This window comes from Nymphaea colorata, chromosome 9 (genome assembly GCF_008831285.2).
Source record: "Nymphaea colorata isolate Beijing-Zhang1983 chromosome 9, ASM883128v2, whole genome shotgun sequence".
NCBI lineage: Eukaryota > Viridiplantae > Streptophyta > Magnoliopsida > Nymphaeales > Nymphaeaceae > Nymphaea > Nymphaea colorata.
In genome coordinates this window covers 16055313-16072779 of record NC_045146.1, presented here as the reverse complement: position 1 = coordinate 16072779, position 17467 = coordinate 16055313, and the positions used below count along the sequence as shown (strand labels likewise).

Below are 17467 nucleotides of genomic sequence, written 5' to 3'. Positions count from 1 at the left end.
TAAAATGGACGCCTTTTCCGTTCACTCCTTTACTACCGTAGGAGAGTTTAAAGGGGGTTGCTCTGGAAAGGTACTCAGGAAATTAAGAAATTTCTTATTTTTAGAACTTAGTAATTGTTATGAACTTTTTAAAAACATTATTTAACATTTTTGCCAATTCATAACTGATTCGGTGTGGCTGCTGAATTGCCGATTCATCGTATCGGCAGTTCATCAATTCAATTCATAAAAGGATAGGACAGATGTAAACCCCAAGAAATTCCGCTCTTCCCCAACCGCCTTTCCTCTCTCTTTCTTTCGCTTGCACGCCTTCTTCACATGAGTTCTATTGATTAAGGCAAGATTGTTCAAGTATAAGGACTAAATTCAAACTCAACCGGGCTCAAATGGATCACTTGGTCCAAAATTCACAACGGGACCTGGCTCGCTAGCACCAACCGGGCGTTCCGTACATTTAACAAGCTCAGTTCTATTAAAGCATCGGATGAACATAGGACAGATCAAGAGAGACCAGTTTCAACAACGAACTCAGACTCGAGTCATATGAACACCCTTAATCCTAGTTGTTCACAGATCTTGAGCATCTCCCTCAAAAAATCTGTCAATATGAACCAACTGCTTGAAAGCCATTGTCTGCAACAAAATTTGTTGGTAGCAGACTGTTCATGTTAATTGGCAACTTTGCCTTTCCACATGTTATTGCCACATATATCTTTATTTTCACAAAGAGATCAGTCTTCAATTATGAGCAGAATACAATAACAACAAAAATTTCAAAATTGGTGAATTAATTTGATGTTAGTCAACCTTGTTCTCCTTGGGTTTTGGAAGATTGTACAGCAACAAGCCTGATACGAGTATGATCGTTCCAATAGCAAAAAAGGGGGTCAGCCTCGCTCCTTCAGGGATCCAAGGCAAAGGAAGTGATAGAATGTAAATAGAAAGTGGCACTGCACAGAAACAGAATATTAGCTTCTAAAAAGCGTCACAGATATAGATATATACGTGACAAGGTTTGAATTTACAAGTGTATAAATCACTGGATATTTGATAAGGTCTTACATATCAAAGTCATCATGAAAAAGCACCTTTTCTTTTTCTTGTAAAAATGTGGTTGCGATATAGGCCACTTTGTTTCTAAGATAACTAGAAACCATCTAAACATTAAAAGGTAAGTAGCAGATTACTTGTTTCCCACTAATTAAACTATCAGGATCACATCTCTAGGTCTAGGGCCTTTCATCTGCACATTATGCAATAAATTATTCAAAGATAAACAGTTCAAGATATTTGTGGCACACTCTTTGACATTCAAAAGAAGGCACTCAAAGGAATGGAGTGAAAAATACGCTAAAATGCAAGACAAGTCGAACCAACCAGTTCAATAACACAAAAAGTTTGATTTACTTAATTGTTCAAATTACGTATTACATTGTCAAAGAGGGAAAAAAAGATCAAGGGGTTACCTGATAGAGTTATTGAAAGTGAAGCAACAAGAGCAGAAGTTGTCTTCAAGAGATTAAGCAAGGAAATATTGAAAGCAATGTTCACAGACATGAAAAGGATGGGAAGCAAGGGAGCTCCGTCACAACCTGAAAGTTTCAGAAAATATTAAGGGTGTTTAATCATGCAATAAAGAAACTCACAGCTACTTATCTAGAAAGGTCACCAAAAAGTTGCACACAATAAGCTTAGCTTTAATCAATACCCTTTATGTTGCACATTGTCCATTGATCGTCCTAACTTTCTAAGGAAATCACATATCCATGTTTCAAATGTCCTCGTGAGAAAAGCAAATTGTGAATTTCATATTACCTAAGTAGATGACCAGTGACCTATCATGGTTCCATCTCAAACTCCATATGCTACTATAACCATTTCATGTATCAGATGCTCAAGCTTTTATTCAATCTCATGCTAAAGGAAAGAGAAAAAATGATTCCTCTGATCAACGAAGTTGCAATGGCCGAAAGAATGAAATAGAGGAGCAACACAAATACACCTTATCACACAAGTCACATAGTAAAGAACGGTAAAGAGAGGATTACTAAAACTAGTACTAACATGGTATTGCACTATTAATGTGCATATACATGGTAAACATGATGAAAATAAGATTTAAAACATATAAACAATTGAAATAATCTTGACAGCAATTATAAACTCACCTGAGATGTTTGCATCTGCATTGATAAAGCACGCAGCACCACTTTGCAGATATGCAGGAAGCTCAGCAAACGAAATTCCCCTCAGGTTTGACAGGAAGGGAAGAAGAAAAAACACAAAAAGTGCCTGTGAAGAGGGCAATGAGAATATAGCCACGAAAGAACTAGATAGACAGACAAAGGAACATACAGATTAATCACAAGCAACAGCTTTGCTTGAACAACTGAATATGAAAATTCTTACAGCATAACAATATTCACCTGGAACCCAGACCCGAAAGAATTGACAACAAAAATGTCAAGAGGTCCTCCCTGCATCCAAACAACACAGTCATTGATCAGAAAAGCGAGAAATACAGAAGCTAGCATTTCCCACACTTGTCTCAGGGAATACATTGACATGCTGGCTTTGTACATGAAAATCTAAAAACCCAGCATCTGTCCCTTGTCTAAAGCACCCCCAGAAAGATTTTGGATGTGTATAGGAAATTGGATGAAGGACAGGAAGATTGTGTAAAGCACAAACTAAAATCTTCTTGGACGCCTATGGGAAATAGGATAGAGAAGCATACCTTAAGCCTCTTTGCAGCATCAATAAAAACAAACTCCTGGCACAGAAAATATAAAATTTAAGTTTCACTTCTTTATCCTGTAGTAGAAAAGTTCCAAAATCAAGAAAGATAACCAGGAGTTGTAACCTTGAGAATTGATGCACCTGCTTGAACTGCAGATGAAGCTACCATCAACGCTGGCCATATAACCTTTATTTGAGACAGCAACTGTCCATCATTTGCTCCACTGCAATAAAGAAGATACTGAAGAAGGTAACCTAATTGACCTTGAAACTAAGTTGGAGAATTGCATCTGACGGATGAATTATCTGATTATAAATGCTTATGAGGAATTTAACAAAATTAAATAATTCAGGGGAACTAGTCATAAAGGTCACATAAGATAAATGGTTAAAAGCGAGTTGTCATCAAGTTAAACTGCTTGAGCAAATGATATCACTACATCACTAAAGGTGCTTCTTGGAGGTGAAGGAAAGAGTCAAACCCAACTATTCATCAAAGATGAAATCATGAAAAGTATGTTTCTTAATGACTGGTCAGCTTTTAACAGTAAGGAAAAAAGCATTCTAAATATATGCACTCTATGTAGCCGATTTTGACCAAAAAACTTACACCAACTAACAGAAACAAAATAAATGCCTTCAATAATTTAAATTTTAAATAAAGAAGGCAATGTGTATTAGCAAAAGGATTGACTGAGATAGGTCTCAATTTGGGACCACCCATTTAATAGCTATTGGGGTGGAACAGTAATGTAAATTAAGCACAGTAATTTTAGTAAAGTAGTCAGGATAGGTGGCAGGTCCATGGTACAGCCACAAACAACCCTGTGTTGGGGATGTTATGTAATAAAGCTTGTATAGTTATTGAACGAAGACGTATGTGGAGGTTTCCTTTCCCCTTCTTCAAAGAGAGTTTTTCTTTTCCTTGTGTGTGTTTTGTTTTCTCTGTGCAGGTTGTAGTGGGGTGGGGTGGGAGGAAGGGAGAGAGAGAGAGAGAGAGAGAGAGAGAGAGAGAGAGAGAGAGACCTTGCCACGGCTATAACCACTCCAGCAGCCACAAGAAAGCAACCAAGTATTTGGTTAAAAGCGTATCTTCTTCCCAAAATCAAGAAAGAAAAGCATAGCTGCCACACGAGGAATGTCTGCATACAAATCATATTCCTAATAGTAAGTTCCTCCATACCTTTCTTGTTTTCTAGTCAACAGAAAAAAGTGCTGCAAATGCAAACAGGATAGTACCTACATTGGTAAAAGAGCATTTTTGAGAAACCAAATAGAGAGAAAGATTCAGCTATTTTGTATAAATTGAATATTATGACCTTAAATACAAATTGAGCATAACCCACATTACCTGTGACAATATGGGTATAGCTGGCCCAGGAAGCATGGCTGCAAAAGTGCAAATGACAGAAGCGAAACATGAATGAATGTTTCCAATGCTAAAACTAGTATTCTAACAAATAACTTGCAAAAGTTACTGCTTCAATTATTTACAAGTTTCCATGCTCAGTATCCATTGTCGAAGATTTCAGTCAGATAAAATTCTCACTGAAATAGCTGTAACAATGATTGTGAAGCTTGGTATTTGCATTATATACTGATTCAGGAGTGTTTATATTAAATACAAGTAGAAAGCAAAATGCACAAGCTATTAGTTAGTTGTTATATGGTCAAGTAGTTCAGTGTACCTCCAGCAGACATTCCTGCCGCAACTCCAAGGGCTTCAAGGAAACCAATTACCATAAAACGATATTTAGGAAGAGTAAGCATTTCCTTTGTAACAATGCCAAGACGATGCCGAATGTAAAGAATAGAAAAGTAGATCCCAACATACCTGCACAAAGTAGTGTCAGTCGATTACATTAGTGTCTGGACTACATAATGATCCATTAAGACAACGTCTGTGGAAGAACTGTAATGGTCCTACTTAGAGGCAGGAAGGAGTGGACAAAGAGATAGACAAGTAGAACTATGGAGGAAGCATTAGGTTCTATAAGAGATGAAACATCATAATAATATAAGCACAACGAAGATTTCAACGAAAATGACAAACTTGCCAAGAAATATCAGTGCACTTAAATGTCTTAGGTCGTCAGGTAAAATAATTGGAATTACAACCAGAGACAAGTTCTCTACAAGATAAGGAAGTCTTCTCCAGCTGATGATATCAACTACGAAGGTCAGTCAGAGGAAGGTGGTGTTATCATTTGTCAGCTTCAGCGGGAGGCAGGTGGAAGGATGCAGTAAGTAACAAAAACAAAAGAAGAAGAAAGAACGAAAAAAAGAAGAAGGAAAAATCCTATATGGTAGTGGCAAATGGACGCTGATGTATCCAACTAAGAATTGTAAGACGCAGATCTGTGAACACCAGGAGCAAATTGTGCAATGGCGGTGCTATAGGCAAAGGAAACAAAAATAATCGAAATCTGTGACATGTAACAAGAAAAGTAGCATACAAAGTCATGAATCGAGTCTCCCACCAGAAACGATGAGATCAATCCACATTTCTCGCTAGAAAAGCAGTACCTCCGGGCATTCACTCGAGATGGATCCAAGGAGTTAAATAGAACCAACAACTCTTCATCATTTTGTTGGCATATTTAAGGGGGAAAAAGAAAAGGTTCACTCGTTTTTTCAAATTCCTCTAGCTCAAAGAAATGAATCAGTACGCATCTCGCATCGACAACTTTAGAGGCAACAGGAAAGATCAAATATAAATAATCGAATCGTTTCCAAGATGCAGCAAAGAATTCCGGAAGTTCAACTCGTGCAACGGTAAAGACGACAACCAATTGCCAAAGACGTAATTCTCTCACAAATTCCAGTAAAAAACAAGAACGAAAACCCTAAAACCAAACAAAATATTCAATAGCAAGACCAAATCGGTGATGGCTGAATTCACAGCTCCAGATCGGAAGCCTACATACCCAAAAGTGGTCATCTGCGCCATAAAAAACGGATACTTCTGCATGGGAACAAGGGCCAGCTTGTACAACACGCGATTCGCCACCGCTAAGGTCACCGTCACGGCGGACGCCAGAACTATCTGACGACCACCATTAGAAGTGGCAAGCATCCGCGAGAGATCTACCCCTTTTCCTCCGGAAGCAGCAGCGGCGTCTCCGAACGCTTCGGCAGACGATCTCATGGGAGTATGCCTTCTTCTCCAAGCCCTGAGGCCCTTCCCCACAAACCCTTCGGCTCTCCTCGTTCTGAGAATGGAGGGCACGGATATGGACGGGCGGAGTCGGATGGCGGGGGGACAGAGAGCTAGACTTGGCGCCAAAGCGCCCATGCGGGAGAATTTGAATTGGGTGCTCCTAAACGGCTAGTAGTTGCAGAGAGTTGGCGGTGGCGGTGGGAGGAGGAGACGACGCCAACGGATTGGGGTCGGCTTCGATCCATTTTTCTTCCTCCTCTTTTTCGATGACGAGTCCGATGACGGGATCGCAGCCTCTTTCACCTCACCGTCAAACACCTTGGAGGATATAAGCGATGACGATCGAACCTTGTCTCCTTCATACGTTGGGACATGACGTGCATGCCACGTCCCATGTCAACGGTTGTCTGCTCCCCCTTTCTTCTCTCCCCGTTTCAACGTATTTTCACATATTTAAATTGCATACTTTACATTTATTGGCAACTAATAACAACATATAATAATGCTATTTTAATAATACAATTAAAGTACTGATTAAAACTTAATAATTACGTTTTGGGTTGTGTCGTTTATTTTGTAAATAAAGTTTTTAGAAGTCAAAAGGCTTTAGCTCATCGCTTCGCGTGTTGATTCCATAGGACTTTTTTTGGGACAAATAAATATATAAAAAATTCTCTTTTTACTTGTCCCGGTCGCAAACGAAAGGCGACAGCGCCATGTTTTTAACAAACTTTGCGAAACCAGAAGTACCGAAGAAAATTTCATTTGAGGCCCTTCATTTAGTTATTATTTGAAAATATTGCTTTAATATCCTTGCTATAGTGCTAACTTTTATTTAAAAAATCATATTATATATTATGTCCAAGACCTGAGACTATGTGTTACGGACAAGAATACATATTTCCTCATTTTGAAATATAACAAGAGAAAGTGTAGAAACTTCCTGCGATCCCAGTTCAATGCCTGCCACCTAAAAACGGTGGATCTGTTTATATCTTAGTCCCCAAGAGAGTGGAAATGACAAAGTACTAAAAAACCTTTCGTTACTTTTTGCTAATTATTAAGGGCTTCGGCTTTCAACGACGAGGCGGTGGGAACTAGAAAAATGAAATGTGATGGGCATTTCTAAAATTACAACTAAAAGTGGGACCTTGGGCAAAAGTTCTGTTGTTACACTTTTACGGAGACGGACCAGCGGGCGGCTGCTGTTTGTTTCGAGTCCTTGTTTTCCCTTTCCTTCAAACGGAATTTTAGCCGAATATCGGCCGCCGGTGAGCAGCGCTCACAGTTTTTTACATTCCCGAAGACGGTCAGTTGGGGATTGCGTGTGCAGTGGCATACTCTAGTACACTTTTGATACTTTTCACAAAGAAATGGAAAATTCTGTCATTTGAAGTAAATGTAATTTTCCATTCTCCAATTTTTACCTTTTTGGGACACGTGTCATTTTTCAAGTGTCCAGGGGCCCTAACACACGGCCTCATGTTAGGGTCCTTATGTTTAGAGCGGTTTTCAATATTTTCAGGCGGGTAAAAAATTTTATTGGATGGACTCAAAACTATATTGTGAGGGATTAAAAATTAACGGTGTCTATACTAAACCTGAACCGGCGACTTGAGTGTTCCTCAGCCTTGCATGAAGTCATCCCAGCTTGCATTAAAAAGAAAATGCTTAGAAGTGTGAATCTTGGTTCTTGTGGCTGGCTTGCGATGATCGCCTTCACACTTTCAATAATCACCGAAGAATTTAGGCCTCTTTGTAGTCAACAAATGTTTATTCGACCATCGCAAGAAAGAATCAGCTGATATCATTAGTACGTCTGCTTTTTTTTTTGGTCATTAAATAAATTGATCAACTTGTAATTACAAAGGATATTCATCTTCCACTCCTGGTTGTGAAGCCAAGATCATTTGTTTCGTAAGCCATTTTCTATCTAACAATATTAGTATTTACAGTGTTAAAATACATATTAGATTAACAAAATCAATTTACCTAGCTAGGACATGATAATGTTACGTAAGGCATGACAAATACCCAGCATTACCATCTGTATAACCTTAAAAAACCGGGACAGATTTCATGTTTGGCCAAGGGAGGAGATCGATGTGTCGAGCCCCCATAAAAACAGATGTCCCCTGACTCACAGAGGGGCGAGCCTCTTCTCATTGGTCTTCATTCTGTCAGGCAGGACTTGAACTGCCGCCTCCTTATAGTCAGTTTAGGCGGCCCTTACTTTCTATGCTTGTCGAATATAATACAACGGTAATTGTGGAAAAGGTAAAGCTTTCCACCAAAATACTCAAGTTTGATGGAAGGGTCCGGGTTCCCGTGAGAACACGTAGCCCAAACATTGTTGCAGAAATTAGTAATTTCATATGACAAGAGATTACAGCATGTATCAAGACCAGTACGTATCTCAAAATGGAGGTGAATTATCGGAGATGGTCTTCTTGTGTCAGGAACCGTGCCATAATTGGGAAAACTGCTTCCCGCAGGGCCACCACAAGGAAAGATTGGAAGAAGAATGGAAACAGACGACGATAGAGTCAAGCGAAAAATATTGAAATTGTGGTCATTCTATAAAATTGTTGAAATGGTTTTGCTCAATTCCATTGCAGGCATCCTAAGAGAAAGAAACCTTGCATCTACGAGGGAAAAAAAAAAAAAACTTAGTGCACCAAAAACACAGACAAACCATTAGAACACACCCAAGTTCACAATGCAGATCTGCTAAAATTCAACGTAGAACGTACATACTCTGAACCCAACCTGCAGGGAAGCAAGGGTGCCAATTTCCAATTACAGGATACTGCAGAGAGACCACATAAAAATTCATAAAACTATAACTCCCGAAATAAAAAGCACCGTTCAGCGTCCAGCATCTATATCAAAAACTTCCTAGAACAAGACACTTTTACCAACAATATGAGGGTGAAATAAACTGCAAATTCCAAAAGGACAACATTGAAATCATTGGTTCCAAGATATCAGGGCAAGGTACAACAGTACCCAGAAAATTTACATGCGACGGCCATTAAAGGGCATTGACAGAAATGAAGCGAGGCGGAACCTCAATAATTCGTAATATTTAAATTGCTCCTCTCCAGCATTGTTCATAATAAAACTCAAACCGTCATGCAATATAATGGCAAGCCAAACCACGCCTCTATCCCACACCAGTCACAACCCGAACAAGAAAACTAACTGACCCGACGACAATTCAGGAGATTACAGCATGACAGATCACCTAGATGGGCTTGATCTTGAAATGCAAGCCAATGAGGGAGAACACAAAACACTTCAAATCCTGCACAGTCAGAAGAAGAATGAGTAAGCACAACCTACACGCAGGGCACAGCAACTGTAAGAAGGAGACGACATGCACCCGTAGATAAGGGAGCCGAAAACAAGTCAAATATCTGAGGGAAAGACAAATAATGCAAAGAACTGATTTCAAAACCACTGCTCTTTCCCAATCGCAAGCATGAAACCTACGTAATTTCTACAGCGGATAGCAGATTTACCACTGTAATTTGCGAATATAACCATAAGGTTGACCAACATTTAGGAAGACCAACATATTGTTTGCACATTAAACTAAATGGTTTTCATATTTAACTGCAATTTGTCCTTGGCATTTCCTCAAAATTTCTCATTTATCCTGCAATTTAACCTTCTAGGGTAAGTAGGATTCCTCTAACTTGTGTCTGAAGCACGTACGATGGTTGAGCAAAAAATAGAGCTCTACTTTCTGAGATATCTAACCAGTGAAAGAGAGATGTCAATCTCGGTGCCTCAAAAGTCAAAACTTCATCAGTTTGAAAATCAATGCTAAATAGAAATGCAGCACAAGTAGCTTACTAGATGGAAAATCTAATGCATCTATAAGATTATGACCTTTCCAAGCAATGGCAAGTAGCAGACTAGCAGCATATCAAAATTTTGACATTTGCACAAATTTCACCTGCTTATATCCCAAATATTTAACTGGCACGATTTCTTTGGCTTCATAGTTTTCCTGCTTTGCTATCTGGACTGGTATTATCAGTGTCGTCACTGGTGCCTCACTGGTTTTCGCCTACATACCCATTCCCTTTTGAAATATTTTAAAACTTAACATAATTAGGAAAAAACTTGCTATCAAAACATACAGGCCGATATTATACGATGATGACAGCATTAATCTAGAATGGTAACAAGGAGAGGAAATAGAAGTGCAATCAAAAGCCGACGATGTCTAAAACGAAAACCTTTACTTGTTATCTAAAATACCCTGTCCGAAAGGGGTACTTCTAAGTATGTGAGTTTTGCTGAAACAATTCATTTCTTGTACCCTTTACAATGTCCTCACGTACTCAAATTCACTAACTTCTGGGCTTCCACCATTACTTTCCATTTCTCACCATATCTGCTCTATGCCAAAATGTAGCTAGCAGTCAAATCTCCCACATATTCCTCTTTTAAACTCCCAATGAGAACTGACCTATTTATGACAAGTCGTTTTTTCATACTTCTGTGGCTCAAGTAATCTGCCTCTCCAACTGTAACCTATGACACCTTCATGGTACCAACAGCTCTCATGGTAAAAGTCGTTCAACTTTCAAATGGAATGTATCCATGATGTCATATGATAAAATAACATGAAGGCGAAGACACTATGCTTAAATGAATGAGCAATAAGCTATGTCACATGACTGCAGGGTGTGGGTGTGGGTGCGGGTGACAGTACAATGTATCCCCAAAAATTTGGGTAAGAGGGTGCGGCGAGTGTATATATATATATATAAATGTATGTATTCATAATATATATAATTTTAGCTAGTTTCTTAGCTTAATCTGTCCTTTCTTTTTACTTTTATTATTATACATAAAGAAAGAAAGTGACAGGGAGAAGGCAAAAAAAAATGGAAAATATTTTGAACACATAAAAAAAGACATGGTTGAGGTGCGTGTCGGAGCTGCACCAGCACCAGCGACGTGCTGACACGGAGGCAGCCCCTTTTCTGAAGAGTCTGTGTGACATAGACAATAAGACATCCAATCCATGAACAGCAACGATAACTGATGCCACACGAAGAAAAAGGAATACAGGGAGAAGAGTATTTCGTAACAGCTTTTGTATCCACATAAAACTAGTTACAGACAAAACAACAGTAACAGTGATAAGAGATGAAACAATGCCTGATTCTCTACTACAATTTTAGGGTTTCCTTTGCATGTCTGAAATTTCCCTGGTAAGAGACTAAAGGTTAGCACAATAGACTAAGAATCGTATTTCAAGCATAATGAGCTGCTCAACCACCACCACCCAAACATAAGAAATGCAATGACAACTAAAACCACTTCTCCAAGGCACTCAGAATAAAAAAACCTTCACCCTCGGCCCCCAATTACAGTTTCTTGTCCCATTAGGGAATCACTCATGGTTGACATCCCTTACAAAGAAAATATGAGCACTTCCTCAACCAATTGATCGGAATTTGACCCTTTCCAACTATTACCTTCTACATCCAAGCAGGTGAAATTCCTTCCATTCAGAAAACAATAGCCTTGAAGAACCAACCAGAATAATGGCCTAGAACAATAAATCAAAGGACTAAATCTGAAAATGGTTACTTAGCAATTAAAGCTTGATGACAGTTCATCAAGGGTTATCCTTTAGTGTCTAAATCGACAGCAGAAGTCACAAGTTGAGCTTCAACCTAAGCGAACACAAGAATACTTATAAAATCAAGAAAATGAAGAAAACCTGGAAAAAGTTTCATTTTAAACTTAATATTAAGATGGCTAGTTAGCATCTAAATTCTGAAGATAATTCAGCAGGGGCCATCCTTCAAGACCTAATCAATAATGAGAATGAGAATCGACAAGTCTACTTCAGCCTAAATGAACACAGATATTTATAAAAACCATGAGATCGAAGAAAACTTTAAAAAATGTTAATTCCATCCAATAGGCGCTCTTTCCAATATCAAATTACATACAACCTTTTTCCTTTTTTACCATATAGATGATAGATGGAAAGAATAACTGACATACAATAGGAACACTTAATTGGGTTTTGATCAATGAAGTAAAAAACAACAACATGAGGCTAAGACAAACTTTTATTGACCTGGCCTAACAAAGCTATCCAGTGTAGGTAGCACCAATCTAGGAAACATTTTACACACACCCCACAAAAGGCACACTCATAGAACATTCACCACACCAAGTTTCCTGTATTGCTCTAATTGCTTAACATTCAACATTCATTCATAGATCCACTGATGACTGTGATCATGATTAACATAACATAAATAACCTATCATGCCAATTGAAAGAACAAGATCACCAAATGAACCATGTCATTTAGCAAAGAAAGAATCACTTCACAAAGGCTTAGAAATTCCTACCTGCCAAGAAGTATACAGTTCAAAAACATGACTGTCAAATGCTTATAACAAAAAGCGCAATTTCCCAGCAGTCATAATCACCACTGTCTCCAAAATCTAAATATTTTTAAAATATCCCTACGTTCTTGTTAGTTGGTACAACAAATATATTGACATTGCCAAATATAGTAAAAAATGCTCTATTACATTATTGCAATCAGTGTTGTACGGTACGACAGGGGGCCGTATTGTATCGTTTAGGAAATACGATACGATACACCCCCCGTATTGTAAATAGGAGTGTATCGTACATGTATCGTACGATACATACAATACATGCCCCTGTATCGTACGATATGGTGCAATACGCCCCGTATTGTACGATACAAGCTGATTTAAAAAAAAGGGACCCAAACCCCCCTTTTTCGAGTTTTCTTCATAAAAACCCGCCCCTTCTTCATTTCTAACATACAGATTGTGCCGCCTTGGAGGAAAATCATCGATTTCCACAATGAAATCATCGATTTTCACCATGAAATCATCGATTAAACCATGGATTTGTGCGTGGGTGGCTTATTCCCATTGGGAGAAAAGGAGTTTTTTTAAATTATGAAGATGAAGAAGAAGAAGAAGATGGAGATGAAGATTATGAATGAGAGTCGACAGTGCTTTCATTTTATATGTATTGACATTGAACATTTTTACAATTTCATTATCATCTTGTGATGTAATATATAACATTTCAAACTTGCTTTTTGATGTGGTATCTCATAGGCTTATGGACCTTATGACTTATGAATCTATGGTTATGAAACTATAATATACGTTATGTAATTTTTGACTTGTTGTGCTTTCTAGATTGATATTGTTATCAATTTTTGATGTTTACGAATGATGAACCGTAACTTTATAGGAATAATAAGTCTGTCATCATTTTGTAAAACATGTTTTTTTATGAAGAACATATTATTCTTGATTTTCACTGATTTTTTTTATGAATTTATCAAAATTTTTCCTACTTTTTCTTATTTAAAAAAAAAAAACGACACGGTTACGATATGTTACGATATTTTACGATACGGCATATCTTAAAGCCAGAACGATACAGCTACGATACACTTTTTACGACATTGATCACAATAATAACAAAGCATTTTTAGCAAATCTTTGAGGGAATAAATGTATCGTTTTAATATCCTGCGAGTATAAAAACTCTTTTCTAGTGTTTTTGGTACTTACAAAAACTTAACACAATTTTTTTCTTCTTAGTCTTATAATAAAATACTAAAACCTATGATTTTATAAATTTAGAGTTCAGCATGGACCATTGCTTCTATTTTTCAAAATTTAGAACTCATGATATTTTCTCAAGGAAACAACATAAAAGAGAACCTGATATGAACCTTGCCAAGAACAATGGTGGTAACCATGCTTGCAGATAATAAAATTCAAAAAATAATAACTACTGCTATTCCATTGTGGTCGGAACTCGGAATCATGTCGCCAAAGAATCTCCAGCTTGGCTGGTGGCCCAAGCTAACCATTTCTAGGCGTTATGCCACCCCACGCTTCGTTGTCATCTAGGCTAGCTGTCACAGGAAACCTGCCACTTGAGAACATCTAGAACATAGTCTAGGATGCCAATGAGGTCAATAGCCTAAGTTTTTTCACTGACAACCTAAATTTATGTTCTTCTTTTCCTAATTAACTTTTTCTTTTTAAGAAAATTTTCTTCTTCTTCTTCTGTTTTTCATGCGATGGTGCATTCAAAGTAAATGTGTATATGCATGCGTTTCTGGCTTTCTTCACGTTTATAGTTATAATTACAGTTATTATTCATATACTAGTGCTCTTTGAATATTTACATGTTAGGTTTTCATCTCTGATTTGCATAAATGTGCATTGCCTTCTTAATACATTTCTTGTTTATCAGAGATTCAGAATTATAATAGAAGACAGTTTTATGAAAAAAAAGGTTAACATGAGATTAGGACTAAAGATTTAGAAGTTAGTATTTAGGAAATGGTAAGATTTTGCATGCCCTATAATGCTGGAAAACATTGATATTTAGTTGTAAGCTTTTCTTTTGTGCTATAAAATGACAAAAATTAGTTGTTCGACTTCAATAAATTTGATCTTTCATAATTTTTAGGATATGTTTATTATCATCTTATGAAATGTATAATGTCTTTGGGTTATCATTCAATTTAATTAGTTTTCTGGTTGTACATTCACATTTATGGTATTTCATTATGAAATATTTCAGTTTGGCTATTAATTTTAACGTTTAGAATTGCATTTTATTGTTTTTCCTTTTTTGGAAGAGAAAAGGGTGGGGTTGGAAGGAGGGGAAAGGGTGCTTAATGCATTTATCCTTCCCAGCTCAAGGCTCATCTAACTACCTTGGCTGCACCTAATGCTTTTGACAACATAGTGTGTCTACACGCACACAAACACACACACACACACAAATTCTGTGTTGCTTTGACAATCTTTATGTGACTGCATATGTATTTATATATGTTACAACTTACAACATGTAGTAACATATAATCTTTCATTTTGTCCGTTTACATATTTTTCCTTCATTTGTACTGCTCAGCCTAAGGTTTTTAGAGAGGGTCAAATGTACTATTTTTCCTTTTTTTTTCCTTATCATCTTCTATTTTCTAATAGAAAAATGCAGAACTAGCACACCAATCGAAATGGCCAATACAGAACTATCACACCAGTGTAGTTGCAACAAAATGCCTTACCTTGCTTCTAGAGAAAAAATAATACCCCTGAACCAAAAAAACTTAACATCCTATAACGAAGGAAACAATGTGCTACAGTATAAATCATCAAAACATAAGCAAATATTTTGCCACAGATTTTTTTTGCAGATAGCCTGTCGACCGCAAGAAGTCAGAGACACAAAACGTTACCATCTACAATCAACAAAAAATTTTAACAAGAACAGCATACAAGAACTAACCTGTACGAGATAGTAGAAAATGCGAAGGCCCTCAGGATCCTTGCTGCTCTGGACATCAACGAGTGACCCAATCTTGGACGTCGTAAAGGAGATATGTTCATTTCCCATCACAATCTCAAGCTCTTGCCGACCGACTCGATCAGGCTCTGGCCAATTGTTGTCATCCTCCCTCATTATCTAGCCATAGATGATGAAAAGAAGCCATAAAGAATCCAACAAAGAAGACGTCCACTAAAGCTAGAAGGAGCCAACAAATGACAACTGAAGGAGAATACACAAGCATAAACTCTACACGGCAATTGAAACGAGAAAGATAAAAATGAAAAGAAGATGGAGAAATATAAAGAGATAAATGAAAAGAGGACGAAGAACTATAAAGAGAAAAGTAACTCTAACTTCAGCTCTCTCCTTTTTGTCGCTCCCAAAGCAACAGAAACCTTGAACTCAAGTAAACGAGGTCAGAAACTCCAGGACCAAATAAACACTCTACGACAATAAACAAGCCAAACCACATAAAAAAAATATATATATATATTCAAGATAGCATCAGCATCGTCGAAACTGAACTCCACATATAGCAATAAGTTGCAAGAAATGGGGTCCACACACTACTGGCAATGAAATCCATCAAATAAAGACACAAAACCCTTCTCCCTTCACTCCGACTATTGAACTACATCAAAAGGTCAACAGCAATAAAGAACCCAAACCCTAATTTCATTTCCTTTTAGCAGACAACAACAAGAAACAGATGAAGAAAAGGGATTAGGTTTATAGGGAGGAAACAAACCTCGCTCTCGGCAATGATACGGCGACACTCGCGGAGGACGGCGGGGGTAACGAACACCTCCTTCCGGATCATCGTGTCGTTCTTATAGTTGGAGTTGTTGGCGTAGCGGAGCTTGCCGTCAGGCCGGAACTCGAACTCCAGGAACTCGTGACCGAACTTCCCCTTGTGCCCCACGTAGTACCGGAGGTAGAACTCACCGCCGTCATCCGCCGACGGCCCACCAACCGCCGCCGCGCCGGCCATCTCGCCTATGTCTCCTTCTCACTCGCGCTCCTCCCTCCCTCTCGAATCCCTCCGTGCTCGCCTCGTCCTCCCTCCCTGTTTTCGCGCCTCCCCCGGTACCATTTATATCTCCCGCATCGACCTCAGAACGGATCGGCCACAAACATTGGGTAGATCTGAATTTTGTAATGCACGTGATGAATCCGGATCATGATCCAAAGTCGAAAAATGGGGATCTAAAAAGGTGTTCTCCGCGATACAAACACCCAGATGATGTTTGCGACATCTTATCCGTGACGCCACATCTCATCTTGTTTTACCTCCCCTCCTCAAGGCGTGAAAATCAAAACATGTGGATCGATATTTATACTTTCAGAACTTGCAATTATTCATTAATAAAACAGACAAGGGGATACAGAGTGCTCTGAAATTCATACCACAAACACTTTGCTTCTACAAACAAATGCACCCCAAGTATTAACCTTGTTTTGGCAAACAGTGGAAAGTAAAGCAATCAAAGAGGTAAGTGTCCAGAATATAAATTTTAGTCTCATTCCCTTCCCTTAAAGGCCTAACTCAGCTGTTCTAGAACCAAAGTGTTCTTAGTTCCACTGTTTGAAGTGGTGATGGGTTTCTTGCATATTTCACCCATCACAATGACAGAGCCAAGATTTTCTTGTGCCCTCGATGAGGATAAAATGGGAAAATAACTTTTCATTTTCCTGTTTTGTCCTCGTAGGGGCTACCCCTCACAAGTGAGCTAAGGATAAAATGACTTTTCATTTTCTCCTTCTTTGTCCTTTCTTTGTCCTTGTAAAGGGGCTTTTATTTGTGTCTTTTACGAAAATCAAAGAGCCAATTTTGTAAATTTGCTAAGAAATATGTTTCTCAACGGGTGGTTTCTCTATCCATTTGAGCAAACTAATCACATCCTTTTTCTTTACTTTGTTTTTTTTGAAAGAGCAGAAAAAGTATTTCATCTTACTATTTAAAACAGAGCTGAAGCTTCAATCCATCTTTTTCTTCCCTTAAGGTATATGGTCCGCTTTTGATATCGTAAAGTGTCATTCCGATCATACTTCAATTTGCATGTCAATATAGCACCTTGTTACAGTACAAATAGTTGATGCTCTAGAAATTTGAAATGAGAACTCGCCGCTTGCTGTTTGGACTGTTGCACCAACCCCCTCGGGACCTTTTGCTAT

General features: G+C 38.1%; 2 protein-coding genes across 2 annotated transcripts; both read right to left on the bottom strand.

The window, feature by feature from the left end:
- Window positions 1–662: 662 nt before the first annotated feature.
- On the bottom strand, window positions 663–6205 carry LOC116259891 (protein CLT2, chloroplastic). The gene is made up of 10 exons (XM_031637874.2): window positions 5667–6205; window positions 4428–4573; window positions 4091–4128; window positions 3766–3881; window positions 2864–2963; window positions 2738–2773; window positions 2427–2477; window positions 2169–2292; window positions 1467–1592; window positions 663–950 (listed from the first exon to the last, which is right to left on the bottom strand). The coding sequence occupies exons 1-10, from the start codon at window positions 6032–6034 to the stop codon at window positions 799–801; spliced, it is 1257 nt and encodes a 418-aa protein (XP_031493734.1). The 5' UTR covers window positions 6035–6205; the 3' UTR covers window positions 663–798.
- Window positions 6206–8825: 2620 nt separating this feature from the next.
- On the bottom strand, window positions 8826–16372 carry LOC116261426 (protein mago nashi homolog). The gene is made up of 3 exons (XM_031640167.2): window positions 16041–16372; window positions 15251–15427; window positions 8826–9206 (listed from the first exon to the last, which is right to left on the bottom strand). Exons 1-3 carry the CDS (start codon window positions 16281–16283, stop codon window positions 9147–9149), a joined length of 480 nt encoding a protein of 159 aa, XP_031496027.1. The 5' UTR covers window positions 16284–16372; the 3' UTR covers window positions 8826–9146.
- Between the last annotated feature and the right edge of the window lie 1095 nt (window positions 16373–17467).

Excerpts from the sequence above, each read along its gene's own strand:
- LOC116259891 (XM_031637874.2), bottom strand. The coding sequence starts at position 6,034 with ATGGGCGCTTTGGCGCCAAGTCTAGCTCTCTGTCCCCCCGCCATCCGA. Across the intron at positions 4,129-4,427 it reads GGCAGGAATGTCTGCTGGAG|CCATGCTTCCTGGGCCAGCT; the intron begins GTACACTGAACT and ends GCACTTTTGCAG. Across the intron at positions 2,478-2,737 it reads ATGCTGCAAAGAGGCTTAAG|GGAGGACCTCTTGACATTTT; the intron begins GTATGCTTCTCT and ends GTTTGGATGCAG.
- LOC116261426 (XM_031640167.2), bottom strand. The coding sequence starts at position 16,283 with ATGGCCGGCGCGGCGGCGGTTGGTGGGCCGTCGGCGGATGACGGCGGT. Across the intron at positions 15,428-16,040 it reads GTATCATTGCCGAGAGCGAG|ATAATGAGGGAGGATGACAA; the intron begins GTTTGTTTCCTC and ends ATCTATGGCTAG. Across the intron at positions 9,207-15,250 it reads TTTTCTACTATCTCGTACAG|GATTTGAAGTGTTTTGTGTT; the intron begins GTTAGTTCTTGT and ends CTGACTGTGCAG.